This window comes from Dendrobium catenatum, unplaced genomic scaffold, assembly GCF_001605985.2.
Source record: "Dendrobium catenatum unplaced genomic scaffold, ASM160598v2 fragScaff_scaffold_153, whole genome shotgun sequence".
NCBI lineage: Eukaryota > Viridiplantae > Streptophyta > Magnoliopsida > Asparagales > Orchidaceae > Dendrobium > Dendrobium catenatum.
In genome coordinates, this window is record NW_021318615.1 from 796,200 (window position 1) to 817,829 (window position 21,630).

General features: G+C 36.1%; 1 protein-coding gene across 1 annotated transcript; it reads right to left on the reverse strand.

Annotated features, from left to right (window-relative positions):
• Positions 1-11,806: 11,806 nt before the first annotated feature.
• Positions 11,807-12,940, reverse strand: LOC110108716. The gene is made up of 2 exons (XM_020839473.2): positions 12,608-12,940; positions 11,807-12,509 (listed from the first exon to the last, which is right to left on the reverse strand). The coding sequence occupies exons 1-2, from the start codon at positions 12,791-12,793 to the stop codon at positions 12,012-12,014; spliced, it is 684 nt and encodes a 227-aa protein (XP_020695132.1). The 5' UTR covers positions 12,794-12,940; the 3' UTR covers positions 11,807-12,011.
• Positions 12,941-21,630: the final 8,690 nt, after the last annotated feature.

The window sequence follows — 21,630 nt, forward strand, 5'->3', positions numbered from 1 at the left end:
ACTGACACTTAGATTTTAAATATATATGTTTTTATGAGTCTTCATTTGATGATCCGGCCCAACTCGATGATAGTTATAAAAAAAAAAAAAATTTGCAGTGGTTTTCTTTTAATTTTTTTAGGATTTAGAATTTACGCTCATTTTTAATTAAAAAATTCCGTAAAAGCTCTTCATTAGAACTTAACAGAATAAAAATTTTAATAAATGATAAGAAAGAAAAATGAGAAATAACCAATAAAGACAGAGACTAGTAGGATGGAGACTAATTTGGAGGACATTGCATTCTCCGAGGAAATGACATGCTCATAGGGCACGGAGGTTTAAAGATTATATGCAAATGTCCAGAAGACATGAATATAACAAAACAACAACCAACTATAAAGAGTTTGCAAAGTATTATGGAGATTGCATGGTTGGATCAAATGGAAGTCAGTTTGATTGGAGGTGCTATAAATTTGAACTTTTTATTGGTAACTTTTTATACTCTTCTCAAATTTTACTGTGTTTCCTATAAATGTATAGATTTTAGGGTTTATAATGTATTTTTCAACTATTCAAATGTTAAATGCCACAAATAGACATGCTTTTATACAAAAATTATGTAAAACTTTATGTAAAATAATAATTTTGAAAACTCATGATTTCTCATTTTGCACAAATGTTATAGCTTGTTAATTATGCATTTTTCCTCTTCTCAGTTATTTATTTAACTTGAAACTGCATGTGTATATCCAGAATTTTTTGGGAATGTCGTCTGCTCCTCAAGACTTTATGCTGTGTTTTTCCTATTTTTAAAGCTTTATGCACTTGTATATGGGATGTGCTCAATCTTATACACACCTTGTAAAGTTGCCCTTGTACACACACTGTATACAAGTGCACACAAAGTGTATAAATTCTCCTTTGTATACATCCTGTGTATAAGCTTGTGTACACCCTGTGTACAAATTTTCATTTATACACATCATGTGTACAAATTGTATACATATTGTGCATAAGCTTGTACGCACACTATAAACAAGTTTGTAAATTTCCCCTTATAGGCTTTGTACACACAATGTGCCACATTCTATAATCTATATTGGAAGGATTACATAAGTTTTTTAATTTAACCATTTAATTAGAACTTACCAATGAACAACAAAAAGAAATATGATTTCATTTTATATAAAATTATTGGTAAAAAAATTATATATATTGTCCAAAGTTTCAAATCATAGTTTCATTACTCTTTCCTGAAATAGTTTAACAAGTAACTAAAATCTTATAATTGAAATTAATGCAAGATAAAAGAGAACAATACCGGCGGATAAACTGTCGGTTAATACTGGCGGTCAGAAAACTGATTTAACCACCGGTAATTTCGGCGGTTATATGACCGCAGGTAAAGGCCACCGGTAAACCCTGATTTTCTTGTAGTGAAACTAAATTTTCTTTTCTTTAAAATTTAAAGCCCAATATAGAAAAAAGCTGAGGTATTTCTGAATAATTTTTTAGAATCGTAAAGTGCTAACAACCTTTTATCCTTTGACATTCAAAATAAGAGTTCAAAATTGATCTAATCCCTACTGAAATTTTAATAACCTACCTTTTATATCACTCTTAAAAAATTTCATAATAAAATTATTTTCATTATTTTGATAGAGAGCATCCATAGGAAGTTTAATCTTCTTACAGTATAATTAACTACGGAGGCTTGCATTTGTAGGAGATTTAAGACCCCATATAAATTAAACCTTACCCCGTTTAGCTCCTAAACTAGATAGAAAGTTTTGTTTTATTTTGAAAATATTAAAATCAAAGAGGATAATTATCATTATATTTAAATACTCAATAATAAATGATATGTCTATCCTTATAAGAGATATATTATTTCTTATTGAGATATTTGAATATGAAATTAATGATATACATATCTAAGTTATTGTAGTTAGATATGTAATTGAACATCATTTCGACCTCTTGGGGTAATATGTGGTTCACTGTGATGATCTTACTACAAGAATTAATGATAAAGCATCTTGACTATTATAGTCAACTTATGATTGAATATCATTTTGACTCTTCAAAGTCATATGTAATTCTCTCTTAAGTTTAACTACGATAGTCAGAATGAAGTTTCAATTTTGTGATTTGAACTCATTAGACAATTATAATTTTCACCTTCTGAGGTGATATATCATTTATTATGATATATTTGACAATAAAATTGAATATCCAAGAGTTTATATTTAAAATTTCCCAAAAAATACAATATAATTGATTTACTCATTTGTGCAAAGAAGCAAAGCAAACAACAAATGATTTAAAGTACAATTACTTTGTTCCACTTTTTATTCCAACCAAACAACAAAATTTTCAAAACCATTACATTTGAAGTAATTTACACCACTTCATATTCCAACAAAACAACAATGAAGGATAAAAGCACACATTCAAGTTGTGGAGAGAAATTGAAAAATTAATTGAAATTTGATTTGGAGGTTATTTGATTGTTAGAATTTAAAACTCAATTAAATTCCAAAAACAATATAAAGTTTATACAATCTAGAAGTAAGGAAATTGCATTTTTGTATGCATTTGTGGAAGTACAAGCAAAAACAAAGGTAAACTCTTAAGGGATGGTGGTGGCAGTCAGTTGTGGCGATTGGCCGCACTGGTGGTCAGCTGTGTCGACAACGACGGTCAACAATGTCAACAATGGCGATTGGCGGTAGTGACAGCAGGCGGTGGTCTCAGTCGACGGCAGCGGGTGGCTACAGATGATAGTAGTTAGCGGCAATAAAGCAACTTTTTTCATTGAAAAATAAATTCGCTGAAAATTGTATGTGTATAATACATAAAAATGAACTAAGTAGTGAAAAAGAAATTCATTGAAATTTTACACTATTATCCTTTTTCATCCAATAAAACATCAATATTGTTCAAAACCACTATATTTGAAATATTTTACACCTACTTTACTTAAAACTAAATAACCCTTAAAACTTAATTACAAATCCCACCTTTTACTTTTCTTCATATCAAACATATATTTTTTTTATTATTTGAATTATTCTACACCGCAAAACTTCTAACCAAAGGACCCTTATTGCATAACAAATTATGAGTGATATATACGAGTAGATGATCACAATATATACCAAAGGTGATTTTTATAGTGACTCGATCAACAATGCCTTAATCTATTATAACACAATAGAAGTGCTTTACGCTATTGATCTATTTGCTACATGATAAATATATGGGATTTTGATAAAAGAAAGTCGTCCCAAACGAAACTCAAATCAATTATTATTAATGTCTTACTTTATATTTATTTATTTATTTATTATCGTGTTAGTTGGTTTGATATTTTTTTTCTCATTTAATAAATATCTTTAGTTGCTTAAATTCATGTCAAATGATTTTGGGGCCGGCCAGGATATGAACTCAACAGCTGCATGAACTATAACTAACATCATATAAAAAAGACAAAGAAGGAAAGATCATAAGAATTTCTCAATTGATTTGGGTTTTCCCAATCCAGGGAAGAAGAAGAAGAGCTCAAAGGCTTCAAAGGCTTCAAAGGCTAATATTTCATTCAATGCTTTTCCTATTACAAAACCTGCTATATATAAAGTAAAAAGAGCATTCTAGAAGCTCATTCTAACAAACTAGATAAAGTGTCCTAGGGAACACCTCAAGCATAAAATGCACCGCATCATTCTCCCCTAACGTAAAAAGCCTCGACTCCGTCGAGACGCATTATTCAAAAAGAGATTGTTGCATAAGACAGATTCCCGGATCTAAGATTTTATTCTCAATATTTTCCTCCTCTGGAGTGGCCTTTTGGAAGTCCCCAAAATTCATGCCCTGCTTCTCGACAGGAATATAATGAATTGATAATTTTAGTAATACCTTGGGCTTGTAAGATTTCTCAAATTGTACTCTAAGCAATTCCTTCACATGAAACTTTCCTTGCAACAGCCCAACACTAGCAGGAGAATTCAAGTTTATAATACTAGAAAACTTAGACCAGCTGAAGGGATTCAGAAGCAGCTCAGGCAAACTTTCAGCTTTCCTATATAACAATACCTCACCAGCCCACTTGTTTTTCTCGGAATATAAAACTCTGTAGCATAAGTTGGGGAGTTCTCCTGCAACAAGCACAATTCTGTATGAAGATGAATTCTTGTGAGATGAGCTCATGGCAAGTGTAAGGAGGGGTTGTGTCTCGTGAGCAGGGGGGACTTCTCGGCTTGTGCCAGTGAGAGGATTACATGCCATGAATTCCCCTGTGGTGCTGCGAAAGCAGACCAAACTGCCAGAGGAAGCAACGACAATCCAACTAGCTTGGTTGCTTTGGTTGACGCACCTTGGCTAATTGAGATTCTTCCAATTTCTTTCACTGATGTCTAATATGATAGAGTGGTAAAGATCCTGATCAACCATGAGGAACCATGGATCTCTGAAAGGAATCTGCGAGCAGGCAATCCGAAACGTTGTAGAGGCAGAAACTGAGCTCCATCTTTTGCAAACTGAATGAAGACGGAAGAAACTTGAAGCTGTGAGACATGAAAGTATCTTCTCAAGGAGGTCTTTGTTTAGTTCATCAAAGGCAAGATGGGGAAAAGTTTGAGCTTCATCTGATGCTTTTCTTTTTCTTGTCTTTCCTTCAGTTAGGTTCACGATCTTCTCCATCTTTGTAAAGCAAAAGCAATTAGATTCTGCACTCAAATTGCAGCAGTACTTACAAGTGGCCCAATCACTATTCTCAAGACATTCACGAATGCTTTGAAGCACAGTTGGCATCCCTTGGGTACCAATTGCACCTATCTTTGTCAACTCTGCAATCAGCTTGGAAGGTCCAACCATGCTATCTTCTTGGTTCTCAAAGGAATTAGAAGCAGTCATTTGCATATTCGGTGGATCCTCCTCATCGACATCAGCCAAGAACAGCTCCAACTTTTCTTCTCCAGCTCCCATATCAACAACACCTGTTCTCGGATGTTTTGATTCAGCTGCTTCATTACCATGAAGACTTAACACCTCAAGTATTTGACTATGGCTAAAACCAATAGCCTCTTCACCGGGCAGCACAAAATTAGAATATGACCCTTCACTGACATTATGTCGAACAGCTTGGGAGCATAGGATAGGATCAGTTTTATCAGTCAAATTCAAATGGAGCGTTTTCACACCTGTAGTAAAACCTTTCCTAGTACGATACTAGCAGCTTTGCCACAAATTTCCACATCATATGTATTCATTTCAGCAACTCTGAGGGTAAGAAGACCTTAACATACCTCTCCACTTGGCCAACCAATTGTTGCAGCGGCAGCTGGGATGCAAACCACCTTATTTGCTTGATTTTTCCTTCTTTTAATCTCTGCAGTTTCCTCCAGCTTCACGGGTTCTTCTCCCTTTACAGGGGATTCAATCATTTGGGATTGCTCTGGGCTCACTTCCACAATCACGTGAAAGATGAAATTCTCGTTGTTGAAGTTGCTTGCAGCAGCTTCTGTTAGCTGCATATGTGCCAGTTCTTCAGCGATGAATGCTCTCATCTTCTCAGAATTTCCTTGCACGTTGAACTCATCGAGAAAGGGAGTGAGGTACCCTGACTTTGCTATCAGAATAGTATTGCTGATACTGTTAGAGAGATTCTTCAGCACAGTGCGAGCATTTTCTGCCAAATGAGAATTTGGGTTGTCGAGGAGGGAAATTGAAGCCAAATCGTGGGTGACGGGATTGTGCTGGAGCTGGCGCGGAAGCGAGTCGCGGACGACAGTTACGGGTAGATTACAGCGATCGGGCGGAGGATCCCGCCATCGAAGCGGGAGTTCGAGTGGTGGATACTTCGGTGGCGGATCACGCCATCGGAGAGGGAGCTCGAGCGGAGGATATTCGTCAACGACGGTGGGGGAATGGCGGGGCTGACGTCGTTTGAGAGGAGCGGACGGGGAGAGCGAAGAAGAAGAGGAATACCTCGGTATGGTTGTCGACGACATTATCATTTTCCTTATTGCCCGAAGGTTTTCGCGAATCCGATCAAGGTTCTGTCTACCCGATCGAGCGATTCCTTCGATTGAGCTTGATAGAAGGCGATCCGGCTTCGAGCATCGTCGACAGCCCACCTTTCTTGACGTCGATCGTCGTCGAGCGTCAATCTTGTTTTGCGGCTTCGATCGTCGTCGACAGCCGACCTTCTTCTGCAGTACATCGATCTTCACAAACTCCAGGCTCTGATACCAACTGATGTAATGGATCGTCGGAAGATTCAACCTGCAAGAAGGATTTGAGTTTTCCCAATCCAGGGAAGAAGAAGAAGAGCTCAAAGGCTTCAAAGGCTAATATTTCATTCAATGCTTTTCCTATTACAAAACCTGCTATATATAAAGTAAAAAGAGCATTCTAGAAGCTCATTCTAACAAACTAGATAAAGTGTCCTAGGGAACACCTCAAGCATAAAATGCACCGCATCAGCTTCCATTAGTATTTTTTGGGACATTTAGGCTAATTAAGACAGGCTCACACACACATCGCATACACAAGACTCGAACCTAAGACCTCTTGATTTTGGTTGGTAGCCTAAGCTCCCAACTAACAGACCAAAATGAGTCGTATTTCCATTAGTATGAATAAACTCATGATAGAGCCTAATCTCATTTAATATAAATATGGGAAGATTCAAATTCAATCAATTGGTATAATAAAATAATACAAATAATTAAAAAATGACATAACATAATTAATATAGATAGATTTATAATTGTTTTAAAATAACTTTACACTTAAACCATTGAATTTTAATATATTTTAAATGAATTTCATATTAGTAAAACAATTTTAAGAAAATCAAAACATATTATATATAAATTCTAAATTCTTAAAACAAGTGAACCACGAATTTCTGCACGTTTATCATGTTATAGCTAAGCTTTGGCCTGTATGGTAATGAAAGAGACTAATCTTTAGCAAATTCATGTATATGTTTTGATAATTTGATTGCTACTACTAAAGCTTCGTTTGGGACGGTTATCTTACTGCTTCTTAAAAGTTAAAATAATTTTTTAGTAAAAAATTTTAATTTTTAAATTAAAAAATTGCTTTAAGAAGCAACAAAAAATCGTCACAGGACTGCTTTCTTATTGCTTCTTAAAGCAATTTTTGTACTAAAAAGTTGCTTTAAGAAGCAATCAGAAAGTCATCTCAAATGAAGCCTAAATTATCAGCATTCAATTAATGTTAATAACCCAATAATTTATTGCATGTTGAAAATAACATCTTAATATAAATTATAATTAGATGAGTTTAAAATTATTAAAAATAATTTTTAAATTATAATGTGTGTTGCGTCCTGGAGCTAGTATTCGCGGTGGTAGAGAAATATATAGTTTAACGTCTTAGCATTGTACGAAGATCCAACACACAATTAGATAAGAGAGAGTGTGTAGCATTCATAAGAGACACCATAGTTTTTACGTGGAAACCCTCGAAAATGGTGGAAAAACCACGAGGTCTGGCCTAGTTTGAATGAATCCACTAGTATTTGCAGTGGATTACAAATGAGGCCCTTCCTTGGGAGAAGGCCTTGGCTTGATGGTACAAATATACATCATATAGAGTGCATTACATGTTGAGAGTTACAATATAAACATGTTTGTTTGGTCGGCATGACAATAGTCGATAAGATAGAGGTCGAAAAGAGCGTTGTCTTGTGATGGAGGTCGGAATGACCATAGTAGGCAGGAGACCGGGGTCAGAAGACTGTTGTCTGCTGATGGAGGTCAGAAAGATTATAGTAGGCGACATAGATCGGGGTGAGAAAGACCGTAGTTGAAGGACAGTATTTTGGGAGAACTATGAGAATCAAGTGATGCCCTGGTGGAGCTTAAGGCCTCAAGTAGTGGTTCGGTGGAAGTTTGGACCTCAGGTGGTGTTCTGGTGGAGCACATGGCCTCAAGTGGTGGTCCGACAGAAGTCTGGGCCTCAGGTGGTGTCCTGGTGGAGCATAGGGGCTCAAGTGGCGGTTCAGCGGAAGTCCAAGCCTTAAGTGATGGCCTGGTGAAACACAAGGCCTCAAGAGGTGGTTCGATGGAAGTCCGAGCCTCAGGTGGTGGTCCAGCGGAGCCACAACATCAGGTGGTGGTCCGGCAGAGGTGAGGGCCTCCAGTGGTGGTCCAGCGGAGCAACAACGTCATGTGGTGGTCCGATGGAGGTGAGGGCTTCAAGTGGTGGTCCGGCAGAGGTGAAGGCCTCAAGTGGTGGTCTGACGAAGGTGAGGTCCTCCAGTGGTGGTCCGGTGGAGGTGAGGGCTTCAAGTGGTGGTCCGGCGGAGGTGAGGGCCTCTTGTGGTGGTTCGGCTGAGCAACGATGTCAGGCGGTGGTCCGGCGGAGCAACGACGTCAAGTGGTGGTCAGGCGGAGGTGAGGGCCTCTTGTGGTGGTTCGGCGGAGCAAAAGTGTCGGGCGGTGGTCCGGTGGAGGTGAAGGCCTCAAGTGGTGATCCGGCGGAGCAACGGCGTTAAGTAGTGGTCCGGCGAAGGTGAGGGCCTCTTGTGGTGGTTCGGCGGAGCAACAATGTTAGGCGGTGGTCCGACGAAGGTGAGGGCCTCAAGTGGTGATCCGGCGGAAGTCCGGCGGTGGTCGAGGAGGAGCTTCTTCATTCTCTTCCTTCTCTTCTTCCTTCTTCTCTTCTTGCATGTTTCGGTCCCCCTTTCAAGAGAAATGAGGGATCTATTTATATATTTCTAGAGTGGCATGTCCCGTAAATAGGAGAGAGATCAAGGGTAAATGGGGAGTGGTTGGATGGACGGTCGATGTTGAATCCCTTGATTGTGGACCGTTCGTTAGACAATTGAAGGTCTTAATGATGTCGGAATTCGGCGATCTTGGGCTCGTTGGATTCGTCTCGTAGAGCTGCTCGATTCGATTATAAGCACATCATGTTTGGAAACTGTTTGGTAACCCAAATTGTGGTTCAAACCTTCCAACAATGCTTTAGGTCCTTGATTTGAACTCATTGGGGATCGGATTGAGTCGAATTTGATGTCGTTGGATTCGTATTTCTGAGACGTTCAGGTCGACTATAAGTTTGTTGAAATTGGAGTTCGGATGGTCCCAATTTTAATTCTGGAAGTTTCCAACTTGATTTTGTATCGAGATTCGTGCCCGATCAAGATAATTTTTCAATGAAGTATCAATATGTAAGCTTAATTTAATATATTTATATCAGTAAATCTGATATAGTTTGTTTTCATGCGCATGGCCCTAAGGAACACTATCTTTCATGTTTTTGAGGATTGCAGTTGATTTTATTATTTCTTTTCTTAAATTAAAAGCTCTTTGTTAATATATCTATTTTTAAATATTAGCTAATTTAAACTATAGAAACTGATCATAAGCATCAGTCAAGTCTTAGAATCCCAATTGGAAAGCACATATGACAGCAGGCAAAGCTGAAATAACTATGTCCAATAATCAGTAAGCATCCCTGTATCAAAACGAGGGAGGAAAAACAAGCGGTTGGAGAAAAGGAGAAAGGTCTCATGTGAAGAAAAAGAAGAAAGCTAGGGAGGCAACTTGGCTTTCTTTTTGTCTAGTCTGGCTGCTTTTCCCATGAAAGTGAGCAGTGGTGAAAGCTAAGTAGTAAGATAAGATGAAAATTTTCATTTTATTTTGTTTTCTTCAGCTAAGCACTAATCTCAAATTAGATTAGAAAAGTAATTAAGTTATTAGTGTGTTTTGAACCCCGCAGCTATTGCGGAGGGAGCGAGGGGCAGAGCACTGACAGCGAAGCTAAGCGCACAACACAAAGCTTAATTAACGCCCTACGTAGGATGTGCACTTGCCAAATCCATTATTCTCCAAAATAAATAAATAAATAAATAAATAAATAAATAAATAAAAATCATTGTGGTTCAGAGTTTCAGATCTTTTACATCAACAAATTTTAGGCCATTCTATTTCTCACAAGCCATTTGAGTATGGAAAGAATATCTCAATGAAAGATCCTATGCCAGACATATTAGTCCAATGGAAATCCTGAGGGTACTTATGAAGTAGAGAACTTTTGAAGCAGCAAAAAGAGTGAAGATCATGCTATGATCCATATTTAATTCAAAATTAAAATATGTTTGGAATGAGCACTGTAGCATTATATAAAGTTGATAGCAAAATTACAATGGATAAAATAACTTCACTATTATGATTGTAGAAATCAACTTCCTATCATAAAAATTTATGAAAAAAAAAGACAATAAAATAATAATCAAAAGAAATTATTATTATCGTCTAAAAACTGAAAAAGTCAAAAAATTGTTTCATATAAATTATGAGCAGCACATCTAAATGCTTAGGCATCTCTAACGGAGAACTCTATTTTTCACGCCAAAATACTGTAAACCGCAAAAATGGCGTGGTGCTGCTCCAATCGAACGTCATTTTTTTGCTTATGCGCGAAGGTAACGATCCTTCTCCTTTGGCACGTTTTTCCGGTTGAGACAGTAAAATAGCGTGGGTGAACAGTGCAACACCAATATATTGGCGTTGCACTGTTCACCCGTAAGCAAATGACAGATGTTTTGACGTTCGGCTGGAGCGACCGAACGACGCCAAACGCTCGTTTGGCGTTCGGTTGGAGAGGCTCTTAAAACTCTTCCAGTTTTGGTAGTTGTATAGCTACTTAATATAAAAGCTAGTGGAAGATACTAAGTGGAATCCCATCAAGTATCCTTACCAATAAAGAAGGACCAAAACCCCACGACCAAATTTCTAAAATAATAATTTCCTGCAATTATGATGTTTCATTGGTGATGCATGCCTTCTGCATGGCTCTATAAAAAATAATAATAATAGTATGGCTTCTGTTAAACAGATCAATCAAGTGGCTTTTATGACTAATTAAATCAGTAGCATTTTATATATAGCTTTAAAGTGCAGCCAATTATGTTGAATCGCCATTCTATCTTTACCTAATTTTCGTCTTCCTCTTTAATCTTGAGGTTTGGAACTAAAGCAACTTCTAAATCACAAATTTATTGTAAAAAGTAGCAAAAGGTTAGTGCAATAATTGGTTGGATAATCACGTTTAATATTTATATTTTAAAAACTAAAACCTAAGCGCTTTTGCTTACAATATTAACGACTTTTGATTGCATGAGATTAAAAAATTGTATGCTCCCATTTATTTATATTTGATTTATAATGTCATAATGAGGATTCGATCTTGATTCGACACGTTGCTAGTTACAAATTAATTTCTTACTCACCAAATCTCAAAAGATATACTTTAGGCTTCGTCTGAGACAACCTTTTTACTGCTTCTTAAAACAGTTTTGTAGTACAAAAAAAAAATTTTTGAACTAAAAAGCTGCTTTAAGAAATAATATAAAAGCTGTCCAAAACGAAGCTTTAATTTACACCTCATGACTATTTTATTTACAGTCATAACTTAAATAATCATTTTGACTACTAGCTAAGTCGATGTAGTTATCATCAGAATAACTCCTCAATGGAAACTCGCCATCAATTCACCTATATTAGACAACTCTCAATCATACTCTTCAATGCACAACTAGCTAAATCTAAATCAATTATGTATTTTTTTCTTATTTTACCATGTGATGCTTTTTGTTCATCCAAATTTGCCTCTAACCTATAAAGATGCGGTCAAAATTTAAGATTGTGGGTGACAAAAATGTATTTTATATCAAAATATTATCTTATAGAGACCACTCACATTTTTGTATTCCATCACTCAAGCTAGCTAGGCAGGCCAATAATATATGAGTCCGCTCAAACCTGCTCGTTTACAGCGCCACTTCCAAAGCAAAAAAGTAGAATTTTCATTATTTTGGAGAGAACAGAGAAATTTAACAATATTAACATTAAAAAAAAAAATTGAAACAGCAGCAGGACTAGCTTATAGATTTACCAGCAAAAGTTATGGCCATAAATCCAAAAAAAAAACTAAACATATTTTCACTCGTTTGGGTACCAACTTTATTTCATTACTATATGCCTTCTTTAAACTCGTTTGCTTCTTCCTAGAAATCCTTCCAGAACAACCCGCCTCTTGTTATACTCACAAAATCGCTTTTGCAGGCGGTCCTCCGCCGGAGGCAGCGCCGATGCAGCCGACGCTGGAGTCTCCACACCACCGAGCTCAGGTGTCTCAGTAGCCGGTTTCCGGCGAGGAAGAAAGCAGAGACCCGATGCCGTCCACAGAATTGCGCAGATCCGGCCGCAGAATACCATCACTATCAAGCTCACCACCAAGAAACAGAGAGCATACCGCCTCTCCGCGCCCGTTTCCACTGCCCCCCTTTGCCTCGGGGTAGGAAAATCCGGGTAAGACAAGGAGGAAGAAGATGATAAAGACGATGGTGTTTTGGGTGATGAGCTCGATGAGGATGAGAAGATCACCTCATCCGATCCCCGATCTTCATCGGAGTTCGATTTCCGTACCGATGCGGTTTCCGATTCAAAGGTTGGTTTCCGATCACAGAATTGACCGCCAATTTTCTGTTGTAACCGAGGGCGAATTAAAAATAAAAAATAAAACGTTCGATTCCAACCCTAGCTTGTGAAAAAAACAGATATCAAAGGAGGAGTAATCGTACCGTATCTGAAGAATTATCAGTACAACCGTTCTCCTGTGGCCTGATGAGAATCGGGAAGATGATTCCGGTGAGGCGCCGCCGCCACCGGCGCTGTCGATTGCACGGCCGAAACTCCGGCAGGACATGGACCGCTGTGATCTGTTCCTTGGCCACAGGCGAGAAGCAGAGAAATTGAGCTATCTTCATCTTCTTGTGAGGTCAGGTGTCGGCCATGGGTTCTTCTCTCATGACATGGCGGCTCGATCGGCAGTTTATAAGCTAGCGGGAGGGGGAAAGGGGCTGCGAGTTTTGTTGCCCGTTACCCGTCGGGCAGATCCGCGCGCCGCTTTTTCACGAGTGAATTCAAACTTCAACATATATTATTTTATTCATTTATTGACTTTGGCTCGTTTCTTCGTCTTTCTGTTTTTTTTTTTTTTTTTTTTTTGAAAATTAGAGGCAATATCCCATGTATTAAATTAAAAGGGTGTTATAAGTAAAAGCAAAAGAAAAATATGTAGAAAAATCAAATAAGAGGCTAAAACTACAAACCCTAAGAAAAAACAAAACGGGCGCGGGGGGTCCAAGGAGCAAGGTTCAGGAATCGAATATGAGTAGGTAGTCATTGGGGAGGTCAAAAACAGTATTCAGTATACCAGGTAAAACATCAAAAGCTCAGAACATATGCTCATGGTAACATTAGCACAGCAGACTCCAAGTTGCCACAAGCCCTCCAAGGTGAAAACCAGTAAGCACAGGGCCTTCCCACAGGGGGAGTATGAATCCAGAAAGCTAGCGATATGCAACCCGTAAAAACAGCCTGGTTCGTCTTTCTGTCACTTTTTTTTTTTGGTTAGAAATTAGAATATCTAATCAAATTTTAGTAAATTTAAAAAAATTACATAAATAATTTAAATTATACTAAATTTAAAAATTAGATATAATATCTTTGAAATTAATTCTGATTATTTTTAAAAATATTTTTATATAATTTCTAATGTCATAATATTTACAAAAAAAATCACATTTAAATTATTTGTGGTGTGGAACCGCACACAACCTCTAGTAAAATAAAAGGAATAGGAAAACAGAGAAAGAGCAGAAACCTTGTTTAGGTGTTAATATTCATCATCAATGTTCTCCCATACATTCTGATAAATATATATGATCCTGTAATATTATAGAGAATTTCTAAAAGAAAGGAATAACGTTCTATGGTTGTCATTATATGGCATATGCAGTAAAACAAAAAAAATAAAGTAATAGCTAAAGTAGAGAGGGAGGTAGTGGAGGATGTAGGTTTGTTAGGAGAAACAAGTGTGTTGTTGTAGTAGAACGCTGGATTAGGATAGTCCATATCAGATCTCCTCGACTTCAAAAGGTTCCTTACCAGAGAAAATTGATTGAGCCATATATGTATTTGGAGGTTTGTAAGAAAAGATGCCCAAGACATTAAAGGTGGAAGAATTGAGGAAGTTTAGTGGAAGATCTATAATGTAGGCGTTGTCATTGATACGTCTGAGAATAGATAATAGTCACATTTTATGGGGACTAAGTTTGAAATATGTTCCTTGTTGAAATCTTTCTCTGCGGAGGCGAAACGTAATAAGATCGCCAGGGTTGAAGATTTTTTCTCACATATGTGAATCAAAAAGCTACTTGTAGCTATCATTGGCACCTATTAGTTTGGTCTTTACATCTTGCAACATCTTTGTGTAAGTTTTAGTGGTTTCGACTGCTACTTTACTTCTGCATTTTGGAAGGATGGTGATATCAACTAAATGGTTAGGTACCTTGGTGTAGACAATACTGAATGGACTTTGCTTCGTTGACCGATTTGACATGGAATTATATACGAATTTGGCTTGGCCTAAGTAGTTGTCCCACTGTTTTGGGTGTTCATGGGCTAGACATCACAACATGTTACCCAATGTACGATTAACGACTTCCGTCTGGCCATCAGATTGGGAATGGTGGGCATAATTGAGCTTGATTTCAGTTTGTAGTTGTTTCGATAGCTCTCACTAGAAATGACTAACATATTTGACATCACAGTCGGATGTAATGTTGCGAGGCAGACCGTATAAGCGGACAATCTCCTTGAAGAAAAGAATGGCAACGTTGAGAGCATCAAACATCTCTTTGCAGGCAAGAAAAAGAGCCATTTTAGAGAATCAGTTAACAACAACCATAATTGAATCAATAACTCACTTTGTATGTGGCAATCTCAACACAAAATCCAAACTCAAGTCTTCCCATATGGAGTTAGATACTGGTATCGACATGTATAGCCATGTATTATGAGCATTACCTTTCTATAGTTGGCAAAAAGGACATCGTTCCACGAATCAAACGACATCCCAACGTAGATGAGGCCTGTAAAATATGCTTTGCATTTGTTCCAAGGTTTTGTCTCTACATAAATGTGTAGCTAGTTTGCCACGATGCTTCTCCTTAATCAAATATTCTCTCCAAGAGGAGTCTGGCATACATAGCATATTTCCTTTGAAAAAAAAAAATCTGACAAGATGGAAAAGTCATGGAATGGAGTTGCTGGACATTTGACAATTGGCTCCATGGTTCGAAAAAAATCCATGTCTGTCGAATACAGTTCTTGTAGAGGATGCAATCCTTGAATATTAGTTTCAGCTGAGTTATGAAGGTGTTACGCCTGCTAAGAGCATCAATGACGTGGTTCTGAGCTCTGAAGTTGTGCTTCAATATAAAACTGAATCTTAGCAAAAATGTTATGTACCTAGCATGCATTTTATTCATTATTTTCTAGCTATTGATAAATTGGAGTGCATGGTTATCACTGCTTAGGACAAAATTTTGATGCATGAGATAATGCTCACATTACTTCAAAGTTCGAATAACAGCATATAATTCTTGTTCATATGTGGACCAATTCTGGCGAGTGGGGCTCAATTTCTCGCTGACGAACTCAAGAGGTCTATCTTCATGTGATATAGCATATCCAACACCTACTGCGAATGTGTTAGTGTCTACATGAAATGGCTTGTTGAAGTACGGTACATCTAAGACAATGGTTGAACTCAATGTTCTTTTGATGGTGTTAAAACTATGTTGTTGGGATTGTGTCCACTAGAATGATTTGTCTTTGAGGAAATCTATGATTGGTGCCACAATGATGTTGAATCCTTGGATAAATCAGCGATACAAGTTTGTTAAGCCATTGAAGCTTCGGACCTCGAATGCTTATCATGGAGTTGGCCACTCCTTAATAGCAATGACCTTTTGAGGGTCCATATGAACACCATGGCAAGATATAATAAAATAAAAAATGTGGATTGAACCTATTGCAAACTCATATTTAGGAAAATTAAGGTAGAGATTATGTATTCTCATAATTTAGAAATTAGAAGTGAGATGTGTTTAATTATCTTGTAGTGTTGAGCTATAGACGAGTATAGCATAAAATTAGACAACACAATACTTCCCTAGAACAGATTTGAGAACTTCATTCATAAGCCTCATGAATGTCATAGGGCATTGCAAAGATCGAAAGGCGTAACTCGCCATTCATACAAGCCTTCACGGGGTTTAAATGCGATCTTCCATTCATCCCCCGATCTAATGTGGATTTGGTGATACCCGCTTCTTAAATCATGCTTTGAGAAGATGGAGGTACCTACGAGTTTATTCAATATATATCTAAGGCGTGGCACCGAAAAGCAGTATTTTACTATAATTTTGTTGATAGCTCGACTATCAACACACATTTGCCAGCTATCATCTTTCTCATGGCAGGGATGATGCACGGACTTAAGCTGGGATGGATTAAATTCTTTTGTAACAGTTCATCAATAATGTTTTGCAATGCTGAGTGTTCTTGTGGGCTCATTTTGTAATGCGGTAAATTCAGTAATGTGACCCGAGCTGTAATTCTATTTGGTGTTGTAGCTTGCGCAAAGGTGGTAAGTAATTAGGCAGCTTGTTGGGCCAGACGTTTGCAAAGAGCTAGAGGATGGCATGAACCTCCACAAGAAAATTTGGGAGTTTATTGTATTGGATGGGTATTGAACAAATTAGTGCAAGTACAGTGGAAGACTCTCGCCAAGAGTGGATAATGTTTAGTCCTGACACAATGTACATTGCAGCCTTATATGGCACTTCTTTGTTACCACAATTGGTGGAATGAGGTAATAATCGAATCTTACGATTCTTTCATTCAAAGGTGTAGGTATTTGTACGCCTATCATGTGTAGCTCCCACGTTGAATTGCCAAGGCCGTCCCAAAATTATGTCACAAATGTCTATCTCAAGGACATCATAAAGGACTTCCCAAACATACTTCTTCCCAATAGAAAAATGTTACCCTGCACATTTCCAACATAAGAATTTTCACGCCTTTCTTCAGCCAGCTTATCCTGTAAGGGTGCATGTTCTTTGTCATTTTGAGTTGTAGCTTTTGCACCACGGATCAAAAAATGATATTCTCTGTGCATCCACTGCTTATGAGCAAATCACAAACCTTCCCGTTGATGGTACATAGTGTATGAAAAATGGAATCTTGCTTCAAATTATTAGCTTGACAAGGAGCCAACAAAAGTTTCTCCATGACACAAACTATCAGTTCCTCTTCATCCACCTGAAGGTCTTTAAAATCCTGTGCATTCATCGCATCTGCATTGTGATGATATCCCTTTGGTTCTCCATATATTAGCTGAAGTTATTGTCAATTACAGAAGCCGTTGGATTTATGTCCAGGTTGAAAACATTTCCTACACATTTCCTGTTCATTCACCACCTCATTTGAATGTTTTCGACTTCAAATAAGGATTATTTTCCTTAACTGAGATTTACTGGTGATATGTGGAAGTGGATATTGGTTCGACACCGAGCATTCCCGCACCTCCATGTTGTGGTGTCACTGGTTTGCCAACAACCGGTTGTTTGTTTACATCCCCAATTGGCTCAGGATTATAACGACGTGTCACATGGCTCCTTGGATGGCGATTAAGCTGAATTTTCAACTTTAAGAGCGTAGTTCACTATTTGAGATGGGGTCCAAACCGATTTTAGCTCTCAAGTTTGTCATGAATAGCTTCCTCAGTATAATGCGCCACGAGTTGGTTTTCAAATTCACTCAAGTTATTCTAGGCACTCAATTTGTAAAATTCTTATGTGTACTCGTTTGCTGTTATATCATCCTGAGAGCAATGTTGATATTGGAGATAAAACATCTGCTCAAAATCAATAGGTAAAAAATTCTCTCGCAATCGTTTCATCTGATACAGCTCGTTATACTGCCTTTCCCTTCTCATCTTCTCGATTGTAAAAGTTGCATCCACCAGGATCCATCCTCGCCTTTCAAACGACAGGTAACATACTTGACCCGCTTTTTAGGTGCTATCTCCATGTAATCGAATAAGGCTTTAACTGCCCGTTCCCAATCTAGGTAGTCTTCTATGTGTAAGAAACCGAAGAAGGGAATATCTATTTTTTATATGAAATTTCCCTTGTTGGCGATGTTGTACATGATATCACTGCGGATGATCATATTAAGTAAGTCGTTCTTCCTCTGCTGAATATAATATATTCAATTGTTGTTGTAACTCCGTTTCATTATCAGAATCAAATACAGTCAGGACTGCTGTTGGTAGTTGTCGTGCATGGTGATGATGATGTGCAGGTATGGTTACCGGTGCCAATGGTTGACCCGCCGTTGGATTTGGTCGATTTATCCTCATGGATTGAATCTCAGTCTTGTTTCTACAGAAAACTGGAAAAACTCATTAGTGAGTACTTCCATTTGACATGCAATACTCGATTGAGCAACCCACATGACTTCTAAAAATAATAATCAGCTAAGATAGTAAGATAAACCAATCATATGTTGTAAAATATATATTTATAAATAAGTGAAAGTAAACAAAATTATCAACTTTTAAAAGAAAATTATTTTAAATGTTATTCTAATAGCCACTTCTAAAAATTTGTCTTATTTTCGCTTACGTTCTATTTAATTAGCCTTTGAAAACAGGAGAGGAATTTAAGAAATTTTCAACTTAATTTACAACTATTTTTTTCATTATGTGGGTGAATATATATTATTATTATTATATATTTTTTAAACAAAAGGTCGAAGAAATCAAACAGAAATTACAACGAGGTTTATAGAAAAGCCAATTTTGTTGTTTCCGGGGAATAAATTTACTCGTTAAAAGGGATTTGACTTGGCTGCAATAATTAGGCGTCTTAAATTAGTAAAGTAATTAGGTCATGTTAATTATCTAACAGCGTAATTAGTATCGGCCAAAATAAAATAATTTAACGCCAGTAAACAGATGTGATGTTAATCCAAACAAACTGATCATTTCATTGGCCGTAGAAAAGTAATTAGCGGTAATTTAGTTTTTATTTATTCGAATGAATAATTTTAAATATTCTAACAACTGATTGATTTTAGAATTAGTAATACGGGCTTGGTCAAGTAGCAAGGCTTTAATTTATAATTAAATCAATTATAGTTCACTCGAGGTGCTAATTATATCATTATTAAACTAAAAGTTTAAATTTTAAATAATTGAGTAATGTACTAAGTACTAACTTTACAAAAAAGAAATTATGGGAGGATATTTTATCAAAATTTAATTTATTATTTAACTTTTTTTAAATTTATTTTTAAAGAGCTAATTGATTATTTATATATTATCATAAAGTAAACCAACAAATTTTAAATTTTATTATTGATGCGTCTTAAAAAATTTTCACTTGATTTGCATGAATCATTTTTCGTATTGGCATGTCAAAAATCCCACAATGCTAAAAGTCAAAGAGGATGTGCGTTTTTTTAGCTTTTTAAAAATCTAAAAATGCTAAAAAGCCTTAAAAGATAAAAAATCTATATGCTAAAAGCCTTGAATTATATATTGACTCATATTTCTATTTATTTAAAAATTTTCAAGACATTAAATTTCTAGCAAGAAATAAACATTTCAAATACTTCTCAAAAACATTATTAAAAGTAAATATTTGGCAATACGTAGAATGAATATACACCTTCAAATTAAGTTGGACCATAATTTTTTTTTTTTTCAAAAATAAAGAAAGCAACATAGTGAATAATTTCACTATCGTTTGTGAGTTTTTTCAGCATAATTTTTGCATCATCATGTCAAGAATATTCAACCACATCAACCATCATCTCTTGTATGCGCTTCATCAAATTTTGACGTTAATTACCTCCTTATCATGAAGAAAATTAGAGCTACAAAACTAGGTAATTTTTTTAATTTTAAAAAAATGTTGATAGTGAGCCCTTCTTTAAGAAGATGATGGGAGCTTTGCTGCAGAGATTATAAGTTTTGAGTGACACACATAAATCTATCTATAAATGACACTACATTACTTTTAGTGCAGAAGCTTTGAAGCGTACACGAGAGACATATCAATTCGAAGATTATCTTAAGATTCGTGTAGATCATATGAATTTATATGGAGACATATCAATGTTGATGTCTAGGAAGCAATGGTGTTATATAATTTTTCTGGCATTATAATTTTGTGTCGTAAATTTTGTGAAAGGCTCTATATATATATTTTTAATAATACAAGTTTTGACATTCAAAAATAAGGAGACAAATGATATATCTCTAAAAAAATTATTTGATTGACACATACCTCGATGCATTATTTTATATTAAAATCTTCCAGATTAAATTCATGACCATTTGAACTACAATTTAAGCAATCTCATAATCAAACTATGTCTCGACAAAATGAACCAAAACACACCAAAGGCGGTTTGATTGAGTCCAAATGAGCCCAAATCAAATACATAAAGTACAATTAATTATCACATCGGGGTCTTAATTGAAGGAACAATGTTTTTCAAATATTATACGCTTATAATCAAATCAAGCAATTCAACGACAGGAATTGAACCAACCCAAAATCATTTGATTTTGAGGTTTTAAAGACATTTTAAGACTAAAAAAAAGAATTATATTTATGGGGTTCAATATGAGCCATTAGATGAAGTGTTACATAATTTTGTTTGAATTTATTAAAATACCACAAAAAAAACCCTTTCAATAGTCTTATTTTCCACATGGCAAAGGCATAAAATTGAGTTTTGGTAGAGTTTAGAGATTTAAAAGAACTCTAAAGATATTCCAAACATTTGATGCTATCGATCATCGTTAGCCACCACTCTCATCCAACAATTATCTTCCAATCACCTATCATTCAACTGTCATTGTTTGACCATCATCACATATGAATTGTTACAGAATATTCTCAACATCCTACCACCATTGTCTTACCAATGTTAATCAATTGACATCGTTAGCTTGCCATCATTACCCCTCTAATATTTCTCCCACAATCTTTACTAGAACTCTAGGAGACCAAGCAAATGCTTCTAATTTTTCATCATGTTTTCTCCAATTATGGGGAAGAGTATACTTTTGAAAGATAATATTGAAAATGTGATCATTTCAATTAGGTTAGGCCTTATGATTTTTTCTTCTTTAAAAAATTTTACTTTTTTTTTCACACTTTTCTCTGTTCCTTTATGTGCTTTGGATCTTCGTTTAAAGATAGAATGTAAAACTCTTTTTCTATCATTGCAAACTTGCATAGCACACAATAATTATAATTATTTTTTTATTTGTTAGCATGACAAGTTTTTCTTTGTAAATGCTTCCTTTTCTCAATTCACAATAATTTAGTTATTATAATTATTTATTCATTAACTTATTGGGTATATGTGAAGTCTCAATATTTCCATAAAAAAATGTGACATCATAGATAATAGCTCAGGCTCCAGCTTATTGGGGAAATATATTAAACTAAGCTCAACCCTTATTTTAAAATCAAGCGTTTAACCCATCCCAAGCCAACCATTTTCTCAACTTAATTAATAATTATTGATATGTCACAAAAAATTGTCTTGATCAAACACGAATCCTGAGAAATATCCATGCAAGAAATTCCCAAAATTAAAATAAGAATCATTTAAGCTCTAATTTCAACAAACTTATAGTTGAATTAAATATCTCAATAAGACAAACCCA